Source organism: Ochlerotatus camptorhynchus, unplaced genomic scaffold (assembly GCF_037179485.1).
Source record: "Ochlerotatus camptorhynchus isolate MF236.1 unplaced genomic scaffold, CSIRO-AGI_Acam_v1.1 ptg000349l, whole genome shotgun sequence".
NCBI classification, from domain to species: Eukaryota; Metazoa; Arthropoda; class Insecta; order Diptera; family Culicidae; genus Ochlerotatus; species Ochlerotatus camptorhynchus.
This window is the reverse complement of record NW_027040837.1, coordinates 431,857-456,718: the sequence shown is the minus strand read 5'-3', so window position 1 is coordinate 456,718 and position 24,862 is coordinate 431,857. Positions and strand designations below refer to the sequence as shown.

The 24,862-nt window shown below is 39.6% G+C and overlaps 9 protein-coding genes across 9 annotated transcripts; 4 read left to right on the top strand and 5 right to left on the bottom strand.

Moving 5' to 3' along the window:
- Positions 1–3,697: 3,697 nt before the first annotated feature.
- LOC135709097 (histone H2B-like) lies at positions 3,698–4,093 on the bottom strand. Its single transcript, XM_065231295.1, has one exon. The coding sequence runs from the start codon at positions 4,091–4,093 to the stop codon at positions 3,719–3,721; it is 375 nt and encodes a 124-aa protein (XP_065087367.1). The 3' UTR covers positions 3,698–3,718.
- Positions 4,094–4,292: 199 nt separating this feature from the next.
- On the top strand, positions 4,293–4,791 carry LOC135709068 (histone H2A). The gene has a single exon (XM_065231255.1). The coding sequence runs from the start codon at positions 4,364–4,366 to the stop codon at positions 4,736–4,738; it is 375 nt and encodes a 124-aa protein (XP_065087327.1). The 5' UTR covers positions 4,293–4,363; the 3' UTR covers positions 4,739–4,791.
- A 1,968-nt stretch (positions 4,792–6,759) lies between these two features.
- LOC135709103 (uncharacterized) lies at positions 6,760–21,049 on the bottom strand. The gene is made up of 4 exons (XM_065231302.1): positions 20,615–21,049; positions 18,298–18,489; positions 7,547–7,745; positions 6,760–7,216 (listed from the first exon to the last, which is right to left on the bottom strand). The coding sequence occupies exons 1-4, from the start codon at positions 21,017–21,019 to the stop codon at positions 6,798–6,800; spliced, it is 1,215 nt and encodes a 404-aa protein (XP_065087374.1). The 5' UTR covers positions 21,020–21,049; the 3' UTR covers positions 6,760–6,797.
- LOC135709089 (histone H4) lies at positions 7,433–7,808 on the top strand. Its single transcript, XM_065231286.1, has one exon. The coding sequence runs from the start codon at positions 7,455–7,457 to the stop codon at positions 7,764–7,766; it is 312 nt and encodes a 103-aa protein (XP_065087358.1). The 5' UTR covers positions 7,433–7,454; the 3' UTR covers positions 7,767–7,808.
- LOC135709083 (histone H1-like) lies at positions 9,869–10,601 on the bottom strand. Its single transcript, XM_065231278.1, has one exon. It carries the CDS (start codon positions 10,586–10,588, stop codon positions 9,914–9,916), a length of 675 nt encoding a protein of 224 aa, XP_065087350.1. The 5' UTR covers positions 10,589–10,601; the 3' UTR covers positions 9,869–9,913.
- Positions 17,460–17,886, bottom strand: LOC135709087 (histone H2B-like). Its single transcript, XM_065231282.1, has one exon. The coding sequence runs from the start codon at positions 17,875–17,877 to the stop codon at positions 17,503–17,505; it is 375 nt and encodes a 124-aa protein (XP_065087354.1). The 5' UTR covers positions 17,878–17,886; the 3' UTR covers positions 17,460–17,502.
- Positions 18,089–18,552, top strand: LOC135709086 (histone H2A). Its single transcript, XM_065231281.1, has one exon. The coding sequence runs from the start codon at positions 18,148–18,150 to the stop codon at positions 18,520–18,522; it is 375 nt and encodes a 124-aa protein (XP_065087353.1). The 5' UTR covers positions 18,089–18,147; the 3' UTR covers positions 18,523–18,552.
- Positions 21,050–21,228: 179 nt separating the features above from the next.
- On the top strand, positions 21,229–21,612 carry LOC135709090 (histone H4). Its single transcript, XM_065231287.1, has one exon. The coding sequence runs from the start codon at positions 21,266–21,268 to the stop codon at positions 21,575–21,577; it is 312 nt and encodes a 103-aa protein (XP_065087359.1). The 5' UTR covers positions 21,229–21,265; the 3' UTR covers positions 21,578–21,612.
- A 2,266-nt stretch (positions 21,613–23,878) lies between these two features.
- Positions 23,879–24,589, bottom strand: LOC135709084 (histone H1-like). The gene has a single exon (XM_065231279.1). It carries the CDS (start codon positions 24,574–24,576, stop codon positions 23,902–23,904), a length of 675 nt encoding a protein of 224 aa, XP_065087351.1. The 5' UTR covers positions 24,577–24,589; the 3' UTR covers positions 23,879–23,901.
- Between the last annotated feature and the right edge of the window lie 273 nt (positions 24,590–24,862).

The following is a 24,862-nucleotide window of genomic DNA, read 5'->3' as shown; positions in this document are numbered from 1 at the left end:
TTCCCATAGAGAAATACCATTACAGTGGTGAAGGATAATCCCTGTTCACGTTGTGTGGCGAAATCTACTATTTGCAAGTGGGCAAGTTAAACTGGGATAATCTGTTACCTTGCCGGGGACTTGATTTGTGGCGTCTAATTTCTCACACCTTGATCAATATTTCATAATGTTAGTAGGGTAAATGTGTCAATTGTGTAACTAGTACTCTAATTTTTGGTCTTAGGATCATAATTAAATTTTAAATTAATGTTCATGGTAGTATTTGCGTAGATATATCGTTAATTGTATGTTCTTACTTTGTATCGATATAAATTTAGTAAAGAAAGAAAAAAATCTATATAAATAAAAATGAATTTCTGTCTGTCTGTGTGTCTGTCTGACCCTTATAGACTCGGAAACTACTGAACCGATCGGCGTGAAAATGTGTATGCAGGGGTTTTTGGGGCCGGTGAAGGTTTTTATGATGGTTTGAGACCCCTCCCTACTCTGTAAGAGGGGGCTCCCATACAAACTAAACAGAAATTTCTGCATAACTCGAGAACTAATCAAGCAAATGGAACCAAATTTGGCATGTGGAGGTCATAAGGGGTGGCCCCTTAGATAAAGGGGGGCTACGTAAAATATAGCATCCTTTTTTAATTGGTGCGTAAACTCAAGCTAATATTGAATCCCGAGCAAGGCCGGGCACACTCAGCTAGTATGATATAAAAGAGAGCCAATCAGAAGACGATCCAGGTGAAAGTGGATCGGTTCAGAATTATTCACTTCATCGATTTTTTTACAAAATAACGCGACGCTCAATCGAACAACTCTTCCGTGCAAAATTAAAGAACTAAAATCTATCTTTTGGTATTATTTTGGTCTTTCAATTCGAAATATTCTGCGAAAATTATCGATACTTGAAAACGGATGTAATAATTATTCGGCAATGTCATCTATGCGTTATCGCAAGAACTCCTTTATGAAAGTGCTTGAAAATAAATAGTTAAAATAACGATAAATTGAGAGTAAATCATGTTGGATACGCGCAAGGGGTTCGTCAAATCTTAATCTCAATTCTAGATGCTCGAAAAATCTCACACTAATTAATCAATCTACGAAAAATTCTCTTTCATTTTTCACATTTACTTTTTGCAGGAAATCTTTAGAATCGTCATCAATCTTCCTTCTATCTACTCAGTGTCCGTGCAGTTAACCACAGCAAAACAAAATCTTTCCTGCATCGCGTGTATTTGTGAAATAATAAAAACAATTCAAGTGTGTGTTGCTAAGAAATAAGCGTTCTCTAGTAGCGCGGTTGTCGCAAATCGGTTGTGGCATCTTCTATACAACTTAAATCAGTCATAAACAAGTTTCTGCAACTTATTGTGACGGAAATGTGCTACTCGGGTTGATTTAGAAGCCAAGCTGCAGTGAAAGTGCATAGTAGTGGAAAAAACGAAATTTTAAAACGTATCCCAAACTTGAATCATTCGATAGTGCAAATGGTGGTTCATCACCGGAAGTTGCGAAGGCTCCTCGAAAGGGAAACAGTGTTCCTGGTGTGAACCGCACGAAGAAACAAAAGCTGAAAGACGAAAAATTTCAACAGACATTACCACAGGACGAATCAGGACCTTCTGAGTCAAACCAGCTAATAAGTGAAAGCTTCGAAACTGAAGAGGGATGGCGAAAGGTAAGTCCAAACCATTAATTTTCAATTACACTAGCTTACGGCATATTTCAAATTTGTACACTGGTGGTTACGTTCCATATAAAATCATGTGCCGAATCCAAAAATGTAGTCAGAAAAAATCTCAGTAGTATAGTTTTGTAGATACAGCTAAAACAATGAAATTTCACTCAAAAAAAAGTTTTTTTTACTAAAATACAAATATCTCCGGCTGTAATGAAGCTTTATCAATTATTTTAAAGCCAAATTAGAGGTATTTTTTTCCCTCGATCAACTGGTAATTTTTTTTCTTGGTACAACCACTACATACAAAATATTTACCTTGCTCAAAAACTTAGCTTAAATCGAAGACATCATATCAAGAAGACTGGCAACTTTGCCAGAATCCTAGCGACAGATACAGTAGCGCTGCACTTGAACGAAGGTGGAAGCAACGCATAGAAAAATGAGCAAATACACAAACCTTTCTTGATATCAAATGCGTTCGAAGCATTTACCTTTGAGCACGAGATGACGCGATTGTACCTGTCTCATAGCGTTCGTATGAGAAAATGGAAGAGTTGACAGTCTTCTTGATTTGTTGTCTTCGCTTAAATCGAATTTTTCTTGGAAAAATATAAAAAAAAAAAATATATTCAACAAACCATTAATTTACAACAATACCACTAATATAACTGAAGAGTTATGTCCAGTTGATTGAAAGAAATTATTCTCACCTTTTATTTAGCGTTAAAATAATTTATATAGCTTTACTTTAGCCGGAGAAATTTGTATTTAAGAAAACAATAGATACAATTAGATAATTTTAACTATTTTAGAAATTCGAAATATTTTTGAAGGTAATAAGATTAATTTAACTTTATCTTCAAATATTTGAGACATCATCCACCTTTGCCCTTAATAAATACAATATATTTTAAACCTTGTTGATCCTTGCCACAATTTGTTTCACAAGTATTTGAATATATTCTGTGCAAATTTCAACCTATATGATGGATGTATTCTGATGTGTGTCGGAATATTTTTGAAAATAATTAGATAAATTGAACTATTTAAAAAAAAAAATTTGAAAACCATTCGCCATCTTGGATCCACATTCTGGATCACTATTGCGAAAGTAAACCAACATCCAAGAATTGAAATGACAGGACTTCCCTGAACATCAGTAGGACTATGTCTATGTGGGCAATCGATCAACGTTACATTGGACAGTGGACCATGAATTAAATCTAGCAGGAAAAAAATAATAACGTTTTGCTGGTCCAATTGAAATGACGTCTTCAGTGAAATTTCTTGAAATAATTAGGACTACAATTTTTAGATAAAAATAGTTCACGTTTTGGTCAAACAGATGGCGCAGCGATACAAACATTTATATTCCACAAGATAGAGGTTTGCGGACTTGGGCAAAGTTGTAGAACCAAGAATCTTATGAAAAGTTACCCAATACATGGAAGCTGTACATCTTCAAACAACTGCGATGTACGAAGTTTTATAAAATTTGTCTAAAATTTACGTTTTAGTATTATATTTTGAACAATTGTTCAAATGAATACTTTTTATCATTTTGACTCGATCGGTGCTGATCAATCCAATCTCAATGCTTTTATTTTTAGAGTACTGAACAATTAATGTATCATGAAATTTGGAAAAAATCATGAATTTATGAATAGATTAAAAAAAAAGCGCAACCGAACGAAAGTTTGGTCAATACTTCAAAATTTAAATCAAATAGACATTTATGCCTCAAAATATCTCAGATGATTGTAATTGAGACATGAATTGAAAATTTAATAACCATTTCAATCGATTTCTGCTTTGTGAAAATTAAAAATGATCACATATGGAACACATCACACACAACTAAACAACAAATTCGTGAACAGTGATGAGAAAGTTCATTAGGCGAACATCGTTAAATATCGCGAACTTCTCCAACACTGCTTCCAAACATTTAAAAGAAATCATCAAAACTTAAACTCTTTTACGTTGAAAATCGATTGGTGGCCCTGAAAAGGGCCGATTTGTAGTTTCGATGGTACGAATTTATTTGGAGCTGGTGTACTTGGTGACGGCCTTGGTTCCTTCGGAGACGGCGTGCTTGGCCAACTCACCCGGCAGCAGCAGACGGACAGCGGTTTGGATTTCGCGAGAGGTGATTGTCGAGCGTTTGTTGTAGTGAGCCAGACGGGATGACTCAGCAGCGATACGTTCGAAGATGTCATTGACGAAGCTGTTCATGATGCTCATGGCCTTCGACGAGACTCCGGTATCTGGGTGGACCTGCTTCAACACTTTGTAGATGTAGATGGCATAGCTTTCCTTCCTGCGTGGCTTTCTCTTCTTCTTGTCTCCCTTGACGATGGCCTTCTGAGCCTTGCCGGACTTCTTGGCGGCCTTTCCACTGGTTTTTGGTGCCATAGTAAAGCTGTCAACTTGGGTACAGAATAACTAATAATTTTGGTAAGACGATGGTGTTTCTTTTTATACGCGTAGCATGGCAACCGCCACTCGTCCCCTTTTATGTATTTTAATCAAAACCCGTTTTATGCTACCCTCCTTGTATGTATAATATGCTGCTCGACGCAGGTATAAAAGCAACTTCGACGAGCTAAAACGGCATCAGTACAGCTTGAGCATAAAGCTGCTCGTTTTATTTTCACATCGTAATCTACCCTACTACATCGAAACATGTCTGGCCGAGGCAAAGGTGGAAAAGTTAAGGGAAAGGCAAAGTCCCGCTCGAGCCGCGCTGGATTGCAGTTCCCAGTTGGTCGTATTCACCGTCTTCTGAGGAAGGGCAACTACGCCGAGCGCGTTGGTGCCGGTGCTCCTGTCTACCTGGCTGCCGTGATGGAATATCTGGCCGCTGAAGTTCTCGAGTTGGCAGGAAACGCCGCCCGTGACAACAAGAAGACCAGAATCATCCCACGTCACCTGCAGTTGGCCATCCGCAACGACGAGGAGTTGAACAAACTGCTGTCCGGGGTGACCATCGCCCAGGGTGGTGTCCTGCCAAACATCCAGGCCGTCCTGTTGCCCAAGAAGACCGAAAAGAAGGCTTAAATTTGATCGGAGACCACGCCCAACATGTACAAAACCGTCCTTTTCAGGGCGACCAATTTGATATCACCAACTAAAGAGTTTGATTTATTGGCATTTTTTAGTTCAAATGAAGGCATATTTTCATATTTCATTCCTATGAGGCACCCCTCTATACAATAAAATGAGAGATGAAAAATGTATTCTTAATCGACCAATGCATATAAATACCACCCGATTTGTGGCTGCTCTGCAATTTCGTTTCCCCAGCTACCTGGTGAAGATTATCTCGGACTACCTCGACGGCAGGACGTCTCAAGTATACGTAGGCAGTGCTCCCTCCCAGTCCCTCAAGGAAGCATCCTGGGACCCATATTGTACCATCTGTACACATCGGACATACCGACACTGCCGGAAGGTGGAACACTGTCGCTGTTTGCTGACGATTCGGCAATCAGCTACAAGGGACGAGTAATGCGCACTCTCGTATCGAAGTTCCAAAACGGATTGGATGTTTACACCATTTATCTCACCGACTGAAAGATATGTGTGAACGCGGCCAAAACGCAAACCATTGTGTTTCCGCATAGCAACACCGACCGGCTCAAACCGTCATCAAAGATAAAGGTTCTGAACGCTGAAACTGAGTGGTCACCCGTGGTACGCTACCTTGGCCTGATTCTCGACAGTAAGCTCCTCTTCCGGTCGCTCGTGGAAGACCGAGTCAAAAAAGGCACCATGATGCTGAAACGTCTGTATCCGATCATCAACCGTCAATCGAAAGCATCCACCGTCAACAAGCTGGCTGTCTACAGGCAGATTGTTGCGCCTATGCTATAGAATGGGTCTCCGGTATGGAAAGGTTGCGTTAAAACACATCGGAAGAAGCTCCAAGTCTTGTAGAACAAGTTCCTGAAGATGATTCTGAATCTGCCCCCGCGCACACGGATAGCCGACGTTCATCGGCTGGCAAATCTCGATCAAATCGACCAGAGAATGACTGCGCTCGCCAGTTAGCACCAAACTAGGACACTAAATTCAGAGTACGAAAAAATAATAAATCTTAACCAATAATTTTGTAAATAATATGTTGTAGTTATATAGGAAATTTAAAAGTTTAAAATAGAACCAAAGTTCACACTGTAAAAAGATAAATACCAATAATAAACAAATTCAGATTAGAGAAGCTCTTGTGTGGGCAACATAATCGAGCAGCTACGAAAAGCCGAATAAACAGTATGAAACAGTACATAAAGGCCATTTTTCTTGTTCTTCGGCCAAAGGACGGCTCTTCTGCCAAACATCTTCAAGGGTGGTTTGTTTAAAGGGACGTTAATATATGGAAGCACAGCTCTTCTGCCAAAATATAGCAGACTTGGGAGACTATACAACTCCAGTATGTCTCTATATAAATCAGCCATTAGCCTTAAGTTACCCGTGCTGTAACCGTCCTAATAATAAGTAAACGCACCTTAAAACTGACCAAAGATAAATGTTCTTGTCCCGTATTCCGTCGCATAAAATCTTATTCAACAGTGTAATTAGTCCAGTTTTCCGTTACTGTGCTCGAGCAAACAAAAACAGTTGAAGACGGTTTATTCGTATTCATATTCCGAAAGGTAATCGTCATTACCTGACCAGATTCACGGCACCGGTCCAACAGACGCTTGAATGTGCATCAACTAGAACTAGAATCGATAGGACTAAGGACTAACTCTTATGCACAAAACGCACGGAATCTTAAAAACAATCATTCTATTCAGTCAATTTTGGTTTTCTCAATCGGTAGATAAGAGATGCACGGAGAGGTGATTGGAAGGACTTCCCGCTAAAATGTTTTGATCGACCCCATTTGCTTATGCTTTTTTTCTACCGTCTTGAACAAAGCCTTACCGTTATATCTGTCTTTGAGTAAAGCAAACTGAAAGTTATTACTTCCACCAAAAACAACTGTACATACAAAAGGATCAATTAAAGGGACAACAATTTAAATTGCAATAGGAATGTTCCATCTAAACTCTCTTGTGGATTGCGAGTAGTGGCCCTGAAAAGGGCCGGTTTTAAAACGGTGCGTTGGAGAAATTTAAGCGCGTTCACCACGGATACGACGAGCCAGCTGGATGTCCTTTGGCATGATCGTGACACGCTTGGCGTGGATGGCGCACAGGTTGGTATCTTCGAACAGACCGACCAGATAGGCCTCACTGGCTTCCTGCAGGGCCATGACGGCCGAGCTCTGGAAGCGCAGGTCGGTCTTGAAGTCCTGAGCGATTTCACGGACCAGACGCTGGAAAGGCAACTTGCGGATCAGCAGTTCGGTCGATTTCTGGTAACGACGGATCTCACGCAGAGCGACGGTTCCTGGCCGATAGCGATGAGGCTTCTTCACTCCTCCGGTGGCCGGAGCGCTCTTGCGAGCGGCTTTGGTGGCCAGCTGTTTGCGAGGAGCCTTTCCTCCGGTGGACTTACGTGCGGTCTGCTTGGTACGAGCCATTATGTTTAGTTACGATGCGGATACGATGAATCGAAGATGTTGAATAAAAATTTTGACCGTCTTCCCCTCGATTTTATACCATAATTTTGCTATGTTCAACCAATCACAAATGATGTAAGAACAAGAGGACAACAACTAGCAAGAAGAATCTAACCCTCGAATGGGTATAAAAGATGCATTAATGGTCAAATTAAGAATCATTTTCGTTTCAATCGTACCTGAAGACAGTATCAATCAGCATCAACAATGACCGGACGTGGCAAAGGAGGCAAAGGACTCGGCAAAGGAGGAGCTAAGCGTCATCGTAAGGTGTTGCGTGATAACATCCAGGGTATTACCAAGCCCGCCATCCGTCGTCTGGCTCGTCGTGGTGGTGTCAAGCGTATTTCCGGGCTGATCTACGAGGAAACCCGAGGCGTGCTGAAGGTGTTCCTCGAAAACGTGATTCGTGACGCCGTCACCTACACTGAACACGCCAAGCGTAAGACCGTCACGGCCATGGATGTCGTCTACGCTCTGAAGCGACAGGGACGCACTCTGTACGGTTTCGGAGGTTAAATCAGCATTATCAACTCTAGCATCAAAACGGCCCTTTTCAGGGCCACAATATGAATCAAAAAGAGTTTTTGATGGCAACTTCTTGCAGCATCTTTATTTGAAATTTTTTTAAAAGCCTTGTACCACTTTTTTTTCTTGGCCTATTTTTGTTCACATTCTTTTGTCACGAACTGTGTTCGGGTGTGGACATTTTTGCATTTCGGTTATTTTGTGTATATTGTTTTCACACTTCTACAGTAGTAGTAAAATTCCGTTTATTTCTGTTGATCATGATTGTACATTGTAGCCTATCTGGTTCTTCATCTTTGTTTCATTGGATATTCTAATTTAGTATTTGCGTTTTTCAACTAGTTTATAGGGGTGCGTTGAAAAATGTGATAACCTAACTATCTAAAGTGCTAGATCACGTATGATCTGATCTCAGACAGGTGTCTTTGAACCTTTCCAGGATGAATACTCTGCGTTTTTCTAATGTCTGAATTCCAGTCAGAAGGTGGATCTCAGAATTTTGAGTCCGCGGGACAGTTTAGGATCAGCCTAACGATCTTGTTCTGGATCCTTTGCAGTTTAAGATGATGGTATTTGGAACAGCTCTCCCAGATTGGCATACCATACTCAATAACAGGTAGAATTAGTTTTCTATAGACAGCAAGCTTAATTTTTCAGGGATAAGATGGACTTCTTGTTTGAACTTCCTTTGTTTCGCTAGCAGTGGATTGTCAAAACATTGCTATTCAGGCATACAAAGCCAAATCTAAAGTGAATATTTCGACCATTCTTATTTCTAATGACAGTATTGCATGAATCCGACGAAGTATGTTCTTGTTATTCAAATATTAATGTTTTTTGAAGATGACTATCAGGATCATAATGCAAGTTGTTTAAGATTACTTCTGTTGAAAGAAGAAAATGATCATCCACAAAACATTCAAATGCGGCCCAGAATTGCAGGAAACTAACAAAGGCTCATGAAACGGGTAGAAGCATAGCTACTATATACACTCTGAGCAATTTGCTTCTTGCTACCAAGCTCTCAACGGAAACTACATTGAATAGAAATTATCATCCAAATCCTACCTGTTGATACATACGTCGTCTCTTATGGAAGGTAGAAATATTAAATTAACGTTAGTCTATTTGTGAAAATAAACGATAAAATAGGTAGACAAAAGACAGCACACATCAAGCGTCATCGTCATTAATGCATAAAACAGTAACGTCTATTTTAATGAGATTGTTGAAAACTGCGGCGAAAAACTGCACGTCTTGCTTGATAATTTGTCTGTATTCAGAAGGGATAAGTTGGGAATAGAAATAATAGATAGGATGGATTGAATTTGAAAATTTGATGCGAGATTTGGGTAAAAATGGGACAATCCTAAAGTGTCGTTCCCCCTGGTTGTCATACATGTTATGGGCCATTTAATGAGGGAGTATTCTTAACGTTCAGGATCTACAGGCGATATTATTAAAAATGACGAGTTTCAAGAGAAAATGAACAAAAAGGGAATTTTACACTCAACACAAATAAAAATTAATCAATTTTTCGATCATAAATTTAATTAATTGCATTGAGAAACATATTGCTTAACCTTCAATTGAAAATTGTGGCTAGTCTTTCAGTATACTGGAGAACAATGTTCAACACCACGCGCCGAAAGCACGGCTGCTGATGATGACTGACCGGACACTACCACACACGGTGATTGACCGAGACCGAATGGAATTCGATTTTGAAATCTATGTTAAGGAAAGCGCTTCTTGCAGGCAATCGATGATAATTTTGATCACCATTGCAACAGTTGGACATTTGTGTAATATTCAATAGTGTGCTATTGAAAATTAATAAAATTTTCATTTAAGCAGATTCACAGAAAAATGATCAATCGATTGGCTTATTTGGAATTAAAATCCATTCGGGATTGACAGAGTTATAATTGGTCAAAACCTGACCACTTTCGTAACACGGTCGATTTAGGTTTTTTTGAAATTACACCTCCAAATATGTTGCCGAAAGACGTAATCATACGTCAAAAGATTATTCCAAAAGCAAACTCTTGATGGAAATCAATGATGGTAGCCCTGAAAAGGACTGATTTGGGTGATTATTTCGTGTATGACACACGTTGGGGGCGTCGTTTCCAAGTTTACTTCTTGGCGGCGGCCTTCTTCGGTGCAGCTTTCTTGGCTGGGGCGGCCGTCTTCGGCTTCGGGGTCTTTGGCTTCTTGGCAGCGGTCTTCGAGGGCTTGGTGGCCTTTTGCTTGGGAGCAGCAGCCTTCTTCACAGTTCCGGCCTTCTTGGCGGCCTTGGCAACGACAGCTTTGGCTTTCTTCACACCGGCAGGCTTCTTGGCTGCCGGCTTTTTGGCCTTCTTCTCACCAGCAGGTTTCTTAGTGGCGGGTTTCTTGGTGACCTTTTTCTTCTCACCGGTAGCCTTCTTTGCCTTCTTCTCTCCGGTGGCCTTTTTAGGTTTCTTTTCGTCGACCTTGAGCTTGAACGATCCTGAAGCCCCGGATCCCTTGGTCTGGACTAGAGTGCCCTTCTCGACACCGCTGACCAGAGCCTTTCTGATGAAGATGGACAGCTTGGCAACGTCGCACTTGTAGTTCGCAGCGATGTACTTCTTGATGGCCTGTAGGGACGATCCTTTGCGTTCCTTCAGGGTCTTGATAGCTGCAATGACCATCTCGTTCGCTGGTGGATGAGTAGCTGGCTTCTTTGGCTTCTTAGCGTCTCCCTTGGTGGCCCTGGCCTTCTTCGGAGTCTTGGCTGGCGAGGCAGCAGCAGGCGCCGCGGCGGCAACTTCAGCGGTTTCAGTCATGATGATTCACAGGGTTTCGTTTGATACTAGTATGTAGGTTAAAATGAACGAATAAACATGTATGATGAACTGACAGTCGTTTGACTCTGATGTCTGTGTTAGGGATAAAGATGTTAACGGAAAACATGAGTTCATGTGATATATTTTAATTTCTACCAGAAATAGTTTTTAAAACAACGGTTTCTACCAAGTGCAGGTTGATAAATGTGCTTGTGTATATTTCTAAATAGCGAATCGACTATTGTAGTTCTCAAAAATTAGCTTTGTAGTGGACTATATTTACTAGAAATACCATACAATTATCTTCTTTTGAGAAATGTTAGAATCAACTAGCAAATAGTTGTTGAAAATCAATAATATTCACCTATTGAAACAATATTGATTGTTCTGCAAGTTGGTCGCTCTTATAGACAAATATTTCCGCTACACATTGGCATCAATTTTATTGTTCTATTAGCAGAACGTTCCGTTTAAATTTGATATTTACCTGAATGATCAATGCGGTTATACTTTTCTCAATAGCATTATTCATGATGCCTCAATCATGGGTGTCCCGTGATTAATTATTATGGAAAAACTTTAACCCTTTTTAAGTCAATTCTCTTGGAATATAATGATTAAAAATAAATTACTCAAGTTTGAAGAAAAATCAGACAAGGCTATAGGACAATCTCAAAGTGAAACATCATTATTCTAGAAATCTTTGACTCGCTGTTTGATCATTAAACTGGAAAAGCGAGAGCTCTCAGCAAAAGGGATGTTTGATTGCTAAGTCGCAGAAAATGTCACAAAATTCACTGTTTGCTGAAATCGCAGTAAGTGCTGAAGTGCTTGAATTAAGTGTGTAAGTAGTTGGAGTCGAGAAAAGTACCGGCTCGGATACCGACTGATCTGCAAAATAATATTAATTAGAACGTTCCGAACCATGAATTATCATATTTGAGATCAAGGAACTTTGACCTGAAAGAAATTATGGACAGTTCAGGGAATTGATTTTTTTGTTTTTAGGGCCCTAGCACAATTTCCTGATGATCTCAAGCTTTTACAACTTTCCCGAACTTCAAATACTTTAAACATCCATAACGGTGAGAGACACCCTCTGAAAGTATCACCAGTGAAAAATAAGAATCTTTTAAGCAAAAGCACTTTTTTAGGATAACTATCGCAACTCGGAAAATAATTTTTTCTGATTTTCTTATTTTCTCAAACCATGAAAAACCATTTTCTGGTTAAATTTTTATGATCGGTTTATGAGTTATGGGTTTTTATAGTATTGAAAGTACGGGTAAATCGGAACGATAAAATAAACAAAAAAAACATTAACGTCTCATCGGAACGATGTTTTCCTACACAACTCGTACACGGCCAACTACAACATCTCAGTGACTGAATTCAATTGACTCAGAGCATTTTCTTTCCATACGGAATTTACTCATAATGGAAAAAAAAAACTGCAGTTACTCATTAGCTATGAGTAACTGCAGTTGTTTTTTGTTCAAATATGAGTAATTTTCGTACGGAAAGAAAATGCTCTGAGTCAATTGAATTCAGTCGCTGAGTTGTTCACTCATAAAATAAATCACATAACCAGTGGAAAATATCTATGTGAATTTCACATAACTTTCATGTGATCCAATGAAATCTATATGATTTCTCATATAGAATTTCTTATGCTATGTGATATTCAGATAAAAATCATTATTTTGGTTATTGGAAAAATATTATGTGCGTTCCTAATAGAAACTATGTGAAAACTTTTTCAGTGTTGTAGTTGGCCGTGTACGTTGTATTGGAAGGTGTTTTGCAGGTTTGATGTGAATTGTGTTTTATATAATGCTTATTTTTATGAATTTTCTATACAGGCTGTCAACATTATTATCATCATATGCAGGGGCGACTGAGGTGGCAACTCCTGCGAAGAGCTTTTATGAAAATTTCTCAATTGTTAGAATCTGAAATTTTAACTTTCTTATATTCCTATATTATGTGCCGCTTTTCTCGATACCAAATGTTTTTGTTGTTTCTAAACTACAGAAGAAATTTAAAATCAAATCTCAACAAATGGTTAGCATTTGTAACAACGATATTCCTATTTGAGGATTGCAATGTCATATTTCATAGTTATACATTTTTTTCGAATAATTACCTCGACAACCATAAACATTGATAAAAAAAAAATAATCTGAAGCCTGATTTTATTCAAGAGCAAAATAAAATAGAAGAGGGCAGAGTATTTTTGTTGTCATTTTATTATATAAGAAAATCAAGCCCCGTAACGTGGGTAGATCATCTTTTCGTCGTACGTTACGGGATGTAAGATCTACCACCAATTCCTAGTCTTGTCTACTTCAAACTAGGGGAACGGGATTTTCAGTAATCAAAGGAACACATCTTAGTCCTTGTTACTTTTTATGCCTTGTTGATAGTTACAAGACTGGGCTTTGTCCATCGAGGATGATCTTAAAACAAGGGAAAAATGAGTTAGTCAGTCTTCATCTATGTGATTCCTAATCTTCTATTCGTTGTTCTCTAGTTTGAAGTGGTTAAGACTAGGATTCTGATGCATGGTCATTATCGGTCTCATTCCTTAATTTTGCTGCTAAGGAATCCAATTTTGACTGACAAAGGAGCGCGCCGTTGGAAGGTGTTTCAACACTCCGAAGGGGAAAAATACCGAGATCTTTCAATTAGAATTGATTCCTTGCGATGAAGACAAGAATGACAACTGTATCAAAATCGAATACTTCATCATTTCTCAATAGTGATGGAGTAATACAACATGCACTAAACTAAGGACACGGGATTTACTACAATAGATCAAATTACTGGTCGCAGTAGTTTTATGTCCCGAACAGAGAAAAAAAAATCAACCTCCATCAATCTTTTTCAATTCTTTTGGTTTTATTTCATTTCATCGTGAATATCATAAATTCGCTCTTTTCATATAGCATTCTTGCCTGTTTTTTGTCATCCAAACAAAAAGTTGGTTTCCCATAGAGAAATACCATGAAGGACAATCCCTTTATTTACGTTGTGTGGCAAAATCTACTATTTGCAAGGGTGCAAGTGTTAAACTAGGATTATCTGTCACCTTGCTCGGGACTTGATTTGTTTCGTCTAATTTCTCACACCCTAGTCATTATTTCATAATGTAAATAGGGTAAGTGTGTCAATTGTGTTACTAGTACCCCAGTGTTTGGTCTTAGGATCTTAATTAAATTTGAAATTAATTTTCTCGGATTTCTTTGCGTAGATATATCGTAAATTCGTAAAGCAAGAAAAAATATAATATAAAAGAGGGCCAATCAGAGGACCATCAATGTGAAAGTGGATCGGTTCAGAATGACTCACTTCATCGATTTTTTACAAAATAACGCAAAGCTCAATCGAAAAACTCTTCCGTGCAAAATTGGAGAACTGAAATTCCTTTCTCTAGCAATTCACACAAGATTAATATATTGTTTAGGTTTTCAGAAATCTATTCCCTAAGTTCAATTTTAGGACCACAATTGTAGTGGTTGCTAACGTTGCTCATTAATTACACAAATATTTAGTATGAAAGGTCACATTTGACTTTCGTAGCTCATTTTAATACATTGTTAGTAGTATTTCCTCCGAGATTTCCTACGAATACAATTAACAATGCATTATTTCAATACAAACCTTTATTTATTACTTTGACTATATGTTTTAGTATTACTTCTACGTGAAGTCAACGATTTACATAGTTGAAGATGCTAATTTCAAATAACAGACTGCAGTGGTAATTTTTATACGATAGATGGAGTAGATGAAAGCATAGAGTTGATAGTTCCGTTAGATTACGGCAGTGTGAAGATTGCATATAGATATTAGAATAGCGAGCTAGGACAACTTTTAAGGAAGGTACAGCTCGGTTTTTTCAGTGGTGGTGGGGGGGGGGACACCCCTCACCATCCCTCTCCAAAGGGGGAGTTTGGTAAAGAGAGATGAAAAAAACCGATTTGTACCTTCCTTAAAAGTTGTCCTAGCTCATTCTAATATCTATATGCAATCTTCACACTGCCGTACTCTAACGGAACTATCAACTCTATGCTTTCATCTACTCCATCTATCGTATAAAAATTACCACTACAGTCTGTTATTTGAAATTAGCATCTTCAACTTTATTTATTTTTTGTCACGCAACCCCAAGCATTAGATTTCGTTTTCCTTAACAATCTGGCTTTCGTATGTATTTGTGAGTAAACAGTCTCCAAGTGGAAGAACAATGTGACTTGAAACGCTCACACAAAACAGAGAAGCGAAATGAGCCGCACGACGGGGTGATCCATAAATTAATTTGCAAGAAAAACCATTAGAACCGAGAGCATGATCATTTTGTATTTCAATTTCAAATATTCTGCGAAAATTATCGATACTTGAAAACGGATGTAATAATTATTCGGCAATGGTCATCTACGCGTTATCGCAAGAACTCTTTGATGAAAGCGTTTGAAAATAAATGGTAAAAATAACGATAAATTGAGAATAAATCATGTTGGATACAAGCGAGGGGTTCGTCATATCTTAATCTCAATTTCAGATGCTCGAAAAATCTCACACTATCGAATCAATCTACGAAAAATCCTCTTTCATTTTTCACATTTACTTCTTGCAGGAAATCTTCAGAATCGTCATCAATCTTCCTTTTATCTACTCAGTGTCCGTGCAGTTAACCACAGCAAAACAAAATCTTTCCTGCATCGCGTGTATTTGTGAAATAATAAAAACAATTCAAGTGTGTGTTGCTAAACAAGAAGCGTTGATTAAGAAACCAAGCTGCAGTGAAAGTGCATAGTTCGAAAATATATTTCAAGAAGCGAAAGAAAAATTCGATTATCGCGTGGTGGAAAAACGAAATTTTAAAACGTATCCCAAACCTGAATCATCTGATAGTGAAAATGGTGGTTCATCACCGGAAGTTGCGAAGGCTCCTCGAAAGAGAAACAGTGTTCCTGGTGCGGGCCGCACGAAGAAACAAAAGCTGAAAGACGAAGAATTTCAACAGGCATTACCATAGGACGAATCAGGATCTTCTGAGACAAATCAGCCAATACGTGAAAGCTTCGAAACTGAAGAGGGATGGCGAAAGGTAAGTCCAAACCATTAATTTTCAATTACACTAGCTTACAGCATATTTCAACTTTGTACGCTGGTGGCGATTTTCCATGTAAAATCATGTGCTGAATCCAAAAATGTAGTCAGAAAAAAATCTAAGTAGGATAGTTTTCTAGATACATCTTAAACAAAAATTCACTCAAAAAAATGTATTTACTACAATACAAATATCTCCGGCTGTAATGAAGCTATATAAATTATTTTAACGCCAAATTAATGCCAAATTGATAAAATTTTTGCACAACATTTTACATAAGAATCATAGGTCAAACATTGGAGTTAATTTTTTTGCTTTTATTTGTAAACTAGTGTTTTTACTATTTTTATCACTATTTTTAGACAATTAGATAAATTAAACTAGGGGAAATGGCTCTAATGTTGGCCTATGGATCTAAGATTGGGCCCATCGCTAAAAATCTGCTTTTTTTCTATTATATCTAGATGAACGCGTCATTGGAACGGTACTAATGGATATTTTTAGTTGCTATTGAAAATTTAGTTGATTGCTGAATTTATGTATGGCCCCAAATTAGGGACACTTAGGCCGACATAACATACCCCTTTTTTAGAAATTCAAAATATTTTTCAAGATAAAAACATAAATTGAACTATATCTTCAACTATTTTAGAAATCATAAACCTTTGCCAATATCATAAACCTTTACCAATATATTTTAAACCTTATTGATCATTGCCACAATTTGTTTCTCAAGTATTTGAATATATTCTGAGTAAATTTCATCCTATTTGACAGAGGTATTTTGATGTGTGTCTGAATATTTTTGAAGATAATTAGATTAACTGAACTATTTTAAAAATCCCCATTTTGAAAATCATTCGCAAACATGTCCAATATTGTGACAGTAAACCAACATCCAAGAATTGAAATGGTAGGACTTCCCTGAACTTAGTAGGACAGTAGGACTATGTCTATGATGGCAATCGATCAACGTTACATTGCACAGTGGGCCAGAAATTAAATCTAACTGAAAAAAAATAACGTCTTCAGTGAAGTTTCGTGAAATAATTAGGGCTACAGTTTTTTGGTAAAAAAATTTCAAGTTTTTGTCACGAATATGGCGAGGTTATACAAATTTTTATAATCCACAAGATAGAGGTTTGCGGACTTGGAAAAAGTTGTAGAACGTAGAATCTGATGGAAAATTCCAGAAGGCATGAAAGCTGTACATCTTCAAATAACTGAGATATTCTATAAAATTTGTCTGAAATTTCCGTTTTAGTATTATATTTTGAACATTCGTTCAAAAGAATTCTTTTATAATATTTCTTTGATCGGTACTGATCAATCTTATATTTTCCAGATCAATGCTATTATTTTATGAGAAATAAAAAAAATGTGTAATGAAATTTGGAAAAAAAATCATTATTTTCTGAATACATTTTAAAAAAGATGCGCAACCGAACGCAAAGTTTCATTAATTCTTCAAAATTTAAATCAAATAGACAATTATGCCTCAAAATATGTCAGGTGAATGTAATTGAGAATTGAATTGAAAATTTAATAACAATTTCAATTTATTTCTGCTTTGTGAAAATAAAAATGATCAAACATGAAACACATCACACACGTCTAAACAACAAATTCGTGAACCGTGATGGGAAAGTTTCACTAGGCAAATATCGTAAAATATCACGAACTTTTCCAATACTGCTTCCAAACATTTAACAGAAATCATCAAAACTTAAACTCTTTTACGTTGAAAATCGATTGGTGGCCCTGAAAAGGGCCGATTTGTAGTTTCGATGGTACGAATTTATTTGGAGCTGGTGTACTTGGTGACGGCCTTGGTTCCTTCGGAGACGGCGTGCTTGGCCAACTCACCCGGCAGCAGCAGACGGACAGCGGTTTGGATTTCGCGAGAGGTGATCGTCGAGCGTTTGTTGTAGTGAGCCAGACGGGACGACTCAGCAGCGATACGTTCGAAGATGTCATTGACGAAGCTGTTCATGATGCTCATGGCCTTCGACGAGACTCCGGTATCTGGGTGAACCTGCTTCAACACTTTGTAGATGTAGATGGCATAGCTTTCCTTCCTGCGTGGCTTCCTCTTCTTCTTGTCTCCCTTGACGATGGCCTTCTGAGCCTTGCCGGACTTCTTGGCGGCCTTTCCACTGGTTTTTGGTGCCATAGTAAAGCTGTCAACTTGGGTACAGAATAACTAATAATTTTTGTAAGAAGATGGTGTTTCTTTTTATACCCGTAGAATGGCAACCGACACTCGTCCCCTTTTATGTATTTTAATCAAAACCCGTTTTATGCTACCCTTCTTGTATGTATAATATGCTGCTCGACGCAGGTATAAAAGCAACTTCGACGAGCTTAAACGGCATCAGTACAGTTTGAGCATAAAGCTGCTCGTTTTATTTTCACATCGTCATCTACCCTACTACATCGAAACATGTCTGGTCGAGGCAAAGGTGGAAAAGTTAAGGGAAAGGCAAAGTCCCGCTCGAGCCGCGCTGGATTGCAGTTCCCAGTTGGTCGTATTCACCGTCTTCTGAGGAAGGGCAACTACGCCGAGCGCGTTGGTGCCGGTGCTCCTGTCTACCTGGCTGCCGTGATGGAATATCTGGCCGCTGAAGTTCTCGAGTTGGCAGGAAACGCCGCCCGTGACAACAAGAAGACCAGAATCATCCCACGTCACCTGCAGTTGGCCATCCGCAACGACGAGGAGTTGAACAAACTGCTGTCCGGGGTGACCATCGCCCAGGGTGGTGTCCTGCCGAACATCCAGGCCGTCCTGTTGCCCAAGAAGACCGAAAAGAAGGCTTAAATTTGATCGGAGACCACGCCCAACCTGTACAAAACCGTCCTTTTCAGGGCGACCAATTTGATTTCACCAACTAAAGAGTTTGATTTATTGGCATTTTTTAGTTCACATGAAGGCATATTTTCGTATTTCATGCCTATGAGGCACCCCTCTATACAATAAAATGAGAGATGAAAAATGTATTCTTAATCGACCAATGCATATAAATACCACCCGATTTGTGGCTGCTCTTCAATTTCGTTTCCCCAGCTACCTGATGAAGATCATCTCGGACTACCTCGACGGCAGGACGTCTCAAGTATACGTAGGCAGTGCTCCCTCGGTACAGTATGATGTACCCGCCGGAGTCCCTCAAGGAAGCATCCTGGGACCCATATTGTACCATCTGTACACATCGGACATACCGACACTGCCGGAAGGTGGAACACTGTCGCTGTTTGCTGACGATTCGGCAATCAGCTACAAGGGACGAGTAATGCGCACTCTCGTATCGAAGTTCCAAAACGGATTGGATGTTTACACCATTTATCTCACCGACTGAAAGATATGTGTGAACGCGGCCAAAACGCAAACCATTGTGTTTCCGCATAGCAACACCGACCGGCTCAAACCGTCATCAAAGATAAAGGTTCTGAACGCTGAAACTGAGTGGTCACCCGTGGTACGCTACCTTGGCCTGATTCTCGACAGTAAGCTCCTCTTCCGGTCGCTCGTGGAAGACCGAGTCAAAAAAGGCACCATGATGCTGAAACGTCTGTATCCGATCATCAACCGTCAATCGAAAGCATCCACCGTCAACAAGCTGGCTGTCTACAGGCAGATTGTTGCGCCTATGCTATAGAATGGGTCTCCGGTATGGAAAGGTTGCGTTAAAACACATCGGAAGAAGCTCCAAGTCTTGTAGAACAAGTTCCTGAAGATGATTCTGAATCTGCCCCCGCGCACACGGATAGCCGACGTTCATCGGCTGGCAAATCTCGATCAAATCGACCAGAGAATGACTGCGCTCGCCAGTTAGCACCAAACTAGGACACTAAATTCAGAGTACGAAAAAATAATAAATCTTAACCAATAATTTTGTAAATAATATGTTGTAGTTATATAGGAAATTTAAAAGTTTAAAATAGAACCAAAGTTCACACTGTAAAAAGATAAATACCAATAATAAACAAATTCAGATTAGAGAAGCTCTTGTGTGGGCAACATAATCGAGCAGCTACGAAAAGCCGAATAAACAGTAGCCGAATAAACAGTACATAAAGGCCATTTTTCTTGTTCTTCGACCAAAGGACGGCTCTTCTGCCAAACATCTTCAAGGGTGGTTTGTTTAAAGGGACGTTAATATATGGAAGCACAGCTCTTCTGCCAAAATATAGCAGACTTGGGAGACTATACAACTCCAGTATGTCTCTATATAAATCAGCCATTAGCCTTAAGTTACCCGTGCTGTAACCGTCCTAATAATAAGTAAACGCACCTTAAAACTGACCAAAGATAAATGTTCTTGTCCCGTATTCCGTCGCATAAAATCTTATTCAACAGTGTAATTAGTCCAGTTTTCCGTTACTGTGCTCGAGCAAACAAAAACAGTTGAAGACGGTTTATTCGTATTCATATTCCGAAAGGTAATCGTCATTACCTGACCAGATTCACGGCACCGGTCCAACAGACGCTTGAATGTGCATCAACTAGAACTAGAATCGATAGGACTAAGGACTAACTCTTATGCACAAAACGCACGGAATCTTAAAAACAATCATTCTATTCAGTCAATTTTGGTTTTCTCAATCGGTAGATAAGAGATGCACGGAGAGGTGATTGGAAGGACTTCCCGCTAAAATGTTTTGATCGACCCCATTTGCTTATGCTTTTTTTCTACCGTCTTGAACAAAGCCTTACCGTTATATCTGTCTTTGAGTAAAGCAAACTGAAAGTTATTACTTCCACCAAAAACAACTGTACATACAAAAGGATCAATTAAAGGGACAACAATTTAAATTGCAATAGGAATGTTCCATCTAAACTCTCTTGTGGATTGCGAGTAGTGGCCCTGAAAAGGGCCGGTTTTAAAACGGTGCGTTGGAGAAATTTAAGCGCGTTCACCACGGATACGACGAGCCAGCTGGATGTCCTTTGGCATGATCGTGACACGCTTGGCGTGGATGGCGCACAGGTTGGTATCTTCGAACAGACCGACCAGATAGGCCTCACTGGCTTCCTGCAGGGCCATGACGGCCGAGCTCTGGAAGCGCAGGTCGGTCTTGAAGTCCTGAGCGATTTCACGGACCAGACGCTGGAAAGGCAACTTGCGGATCAGCAGTTCGGTCGATTTCTGGTAACGACGGATCTCACGCAGAGCGACGGTTCCTGGCCGGTAGCGATGGGGCTTCTTCACTCCTCCGGTGGCCGGAGCGCTCTTGCGAGCGGCTTTGGTGGCCAGCTGTTTGCGAGGAGCCTTTCCTCCGGTGGACTTACGTGCGGTCTGCTTGGTACGAGCCATTATGTTTAGTTGCGATGCGCATACGATGAATCGAAGATGTTGAATAAAAATTTTGACCGTCTTCCCCTCGATTTTATACCATAATTTTGCTATGTTCAACCAATCACAAATCACGTAAGAACAAGAGTACAACAACTAGCAAGAAGAATCTAACCCTCAAATGGGTATAAAAGATGCATTAATGGTCAAATTAAGAATCATTTTCGTTTCAATCGTACCCAAAGACAGTTTAAATCAGCATCTACAATGACCGGACGTGGCAAAGGAGGCAAAGGACTCGGCAAAGGAGGAGCTAAGCGTCATCGTAAGGTGTTGCGTGATAACATCCAGGGTATTACCAAGCCCGCCATCCGTCGTCTGGCTCGTCGTGGTGGTGTCAAGCGTATTTCTGGGCTGATCTACGAGGAAACCCGAGGCGTGCTGAAGGTGTTCCTCGAAAACGTGATTCGTGACGCCGTCACCTACACTGAACACGCCAAGCGTAAGACCGTCACGGCCATGGATGTCGTCTACGCTCTGAAGCGACAGGGACGCACTCTGTATGGTTTCGGAGGTTAAATCAGCATTATCAACTATACCATCAAAACGGCCCTTTTCAGGGCCACAACATGAATCAAAAAGTGTTTTTGATGGCAACTTCTTTCAGAATCTTTATGATGAAATTTTTAAAAAAGCCTTGGACCACTTTTTTTTCTTGGCCTATATTTTGTCCACATTTTTTTTTTGTTTTCGGGTGTGGACATTTGTTTTATTTCGGTTATTTTGTGTGCATTGTTTTTACACTTCTACAGTAGTAGTAAAATTACGTTTATTTCCTTTAATTATGATTGTACATTGTAGCCTATCTGGCTCTTCATCTCTGTTTCATTGCATATTCTAATTTTGTATTTGCGTTTTTCAACTAGTTTACAGGGGTGCCTTGTGTTGAAATTGAAAAATGTGATAACCTACCTATCTAAAGTGCTAGATCACGTATGATCTGATCTCAGACAGGTGTCTTTGAACCATTCCAGGATGAATACTCTCCGTTTTTCTAATGTCTGAATTCCAGTCAGAAGGTGGATCTCAGAATTAAGAGTCCGCGGGACTGTTAAGGATCAGCCTAACGATCTTGTTCTGGATCCTTTGCAGTTTAAGATGATGGTATTTGGAACAACTCTACCGGACTGGCATACCATACTCTATAACAGGTAGGATTAGTTGTCTATAAACAGCAAGCTTATTTTTCAGGGATAAGATGGGCTTCTTGTTTGATCTTCCTTTGTTTCGCTAGCAGTGGATTGTCAAAACATTGCTATTCATTCATAAAAAGTCAAATCCAAAGTGAAAATTTTGACCATTCTTATTTCTAATGACAGTATTGCATGAATCCGACGAAGTGTGTTCTTGTTATTCAAATATTAATGTTTTTTGAAGATGACCATAAGTATCATAATGCAAACTGTTTAAGATTACTTCTGTTGAAAGAAGAAAATGATCATCCACAAAATATTCAAATGCGGCCCAGAATTGCAGGAAACTAACAAAGGCTCATGAACCGGGTAGAAGCATAGCTACTATATACACTCTGAGCAAATTGCTTCTTGCTACCAAGCTCTCAACGGAAACTATGTACATTGAATAGAAATTATCATCCAAATCCTACCTGTTGATACATACGTCGTCTCTTATGAAAGGTAGAAATATAAAATAAACGTTAGTCTATTTGTGAAAATAAACGATAAAATAGGTAGACAAAAGACAGCACACATCAAGCGTCATCGTCATTAATGCATAAAACAGTAACGTCTATTTTAATGAGATTGTTGAAAACTACGGCCAGAAACTGCACGTCTTGCTTGATAATTTGTGTGTATTCAGAAGGGATAAGTTGGGAATAGAAATATTAGATAAGATGGATTGAATTTGAAAATTTTATGAGAGATTTGGGTAAAAATGGGATAATCCTAAGGTGTCGTTCTCCCTGGATGTCATACATGTTATGGGCGATTTAATGAGGGCGTATTCTTAACGTTTTGGATCTACGGGCGACATTATAATATTGACGAGTTTCAAGAGAAAATGAACAAAAAGGGAATTTTACACTTAACACAAATAAAAATTTATCAATTTTACGATCATAAATGTAAAAAATTGCTTTGGGAAAAATATTGCTAAACCTTCAATTAAAAATGGTGGCCAGCCTTTCGGTGAAAAGGAGAACAATGTTCACCGCCACGCGCCGAAAGCACTGCTGCTGATGACGACCGACCGGACACTACCACACACGGTGATTGACCGAGACCGAATGGAATTCGATTTTGAAATCTATGTTAAGGAAAGCGCTTTTTGCAGGTAATCGATGATAATTTGGATCACCATTGCAACAGTTGGACATTTGTGTAATATTCAATAGTGTGCGATATTGAAAATTAAAAACATGTTCATTTTAGCAGATTCGCAGAACAAATTGTCAACTGATTGGCTTGTTTGGAATTAAAATCCATCCGGTATTCACAGAGTTATAATTGGTCAAAACCTGACCACTTTCGTAACACGGTCGATTTTGGTTTTTTTGAAATAACACCCCTAAGGGGCTGTCCATAAACTACGTAGACAGTTTCGGGGGGGGGGGGGGTTGACAATTATCCAAGGCCCATACAAATTTAAAAAATTTTGTATGGACAATTGTCTACGCAGGGGGAGGGGGGGTCAATAATCCCAAAAAACTGTCTACGTAGTTTATGAACAGGCCCTAATATGTTGCCGAAAGACGTAATCATACGTCAAAAGATTATTCCAAAAGCAAACTCTTGATGGAAATCAATAATGGTAGTCCTGAAAAGGACTGATTTGGGTAATTATTTCGTGTATGACACATGTTGGGGGCGTCGTTTCCAAGTTTACTTCTTGGCGGCGGCCTTCTTCGGTGCAGCTTTCTTGGCTGGGGCAGCCGTCTTCGGCTTCGGGGTCTTTGGCTTCTTGGCAGCAGTCTTCGAGGGCTTGGTGGCCTTTTGCTTGGGAGCAGCAGGCTTCTTCACAGTTCCGGCCTTCTTGGCGGCCTTGGCAACGACAGCTTTGGCTTTCTTCACACCGGCAGGCTTCTTGGCTGCCGGCTTTTTGGCCTTCTTCTCACCAGCAGGTTTCTTGGTGACGGGTTTCTTGATGACCTTTTTTTTCTCACCGGTAGCCTTCTTTGCCTTCTTCTCTCCGGTGGCCTTCTTAGGTTTCTTTTCGTCGACCTTGAGCTTGAACGATCCTGAAGCACCGGATCCCTTGGTCTGGACTAGAGTGCCCTTCTCGACACCGCTGACCAGAGCCTTTCTGATGAAGATGGACAGCTTGGCAACGTCGCACTTGTAGTTCGCAGCGATGTACTTCTTGATGGCCTGTAGGGACGATCCTTTGCGTTCCTTCAGGGTCTTGATAGCTGCAATGACCATCTCGTTCGCTGGTGGATGAGTAGCTGGCTTCTTTGGCTTCTTAGCGTCTCCCTTGGTGGCCCTGGCCTTCTTCGGAGTCTTGGCTGGCGAGGCAGCAGCAGGCGCCGCGGCGGCAACTTCAGCGGTTTCAGTCATGATGATTCACAGGGTTTCGTTTGATACTAGTATGTAGGTTAAAATGAACGAATAAACATGTATGATGAACTGACAGTCGTTTGACTCTGATGTCTGTGTTAGGGAGAATGATATGAACGGAAAACACGATCTCATGTGATACATTTTAATTTCTACCAGAAATAATTTTTGAAACAACGGTTTCTACCAAGTGCAGGTTGATAAATGTGCTATTGTATATTTCTTAATAGCGAATCGACTTTTGTAGTTCTCAAATATTAGCTTTGTAGTGGACTATATTTACTAG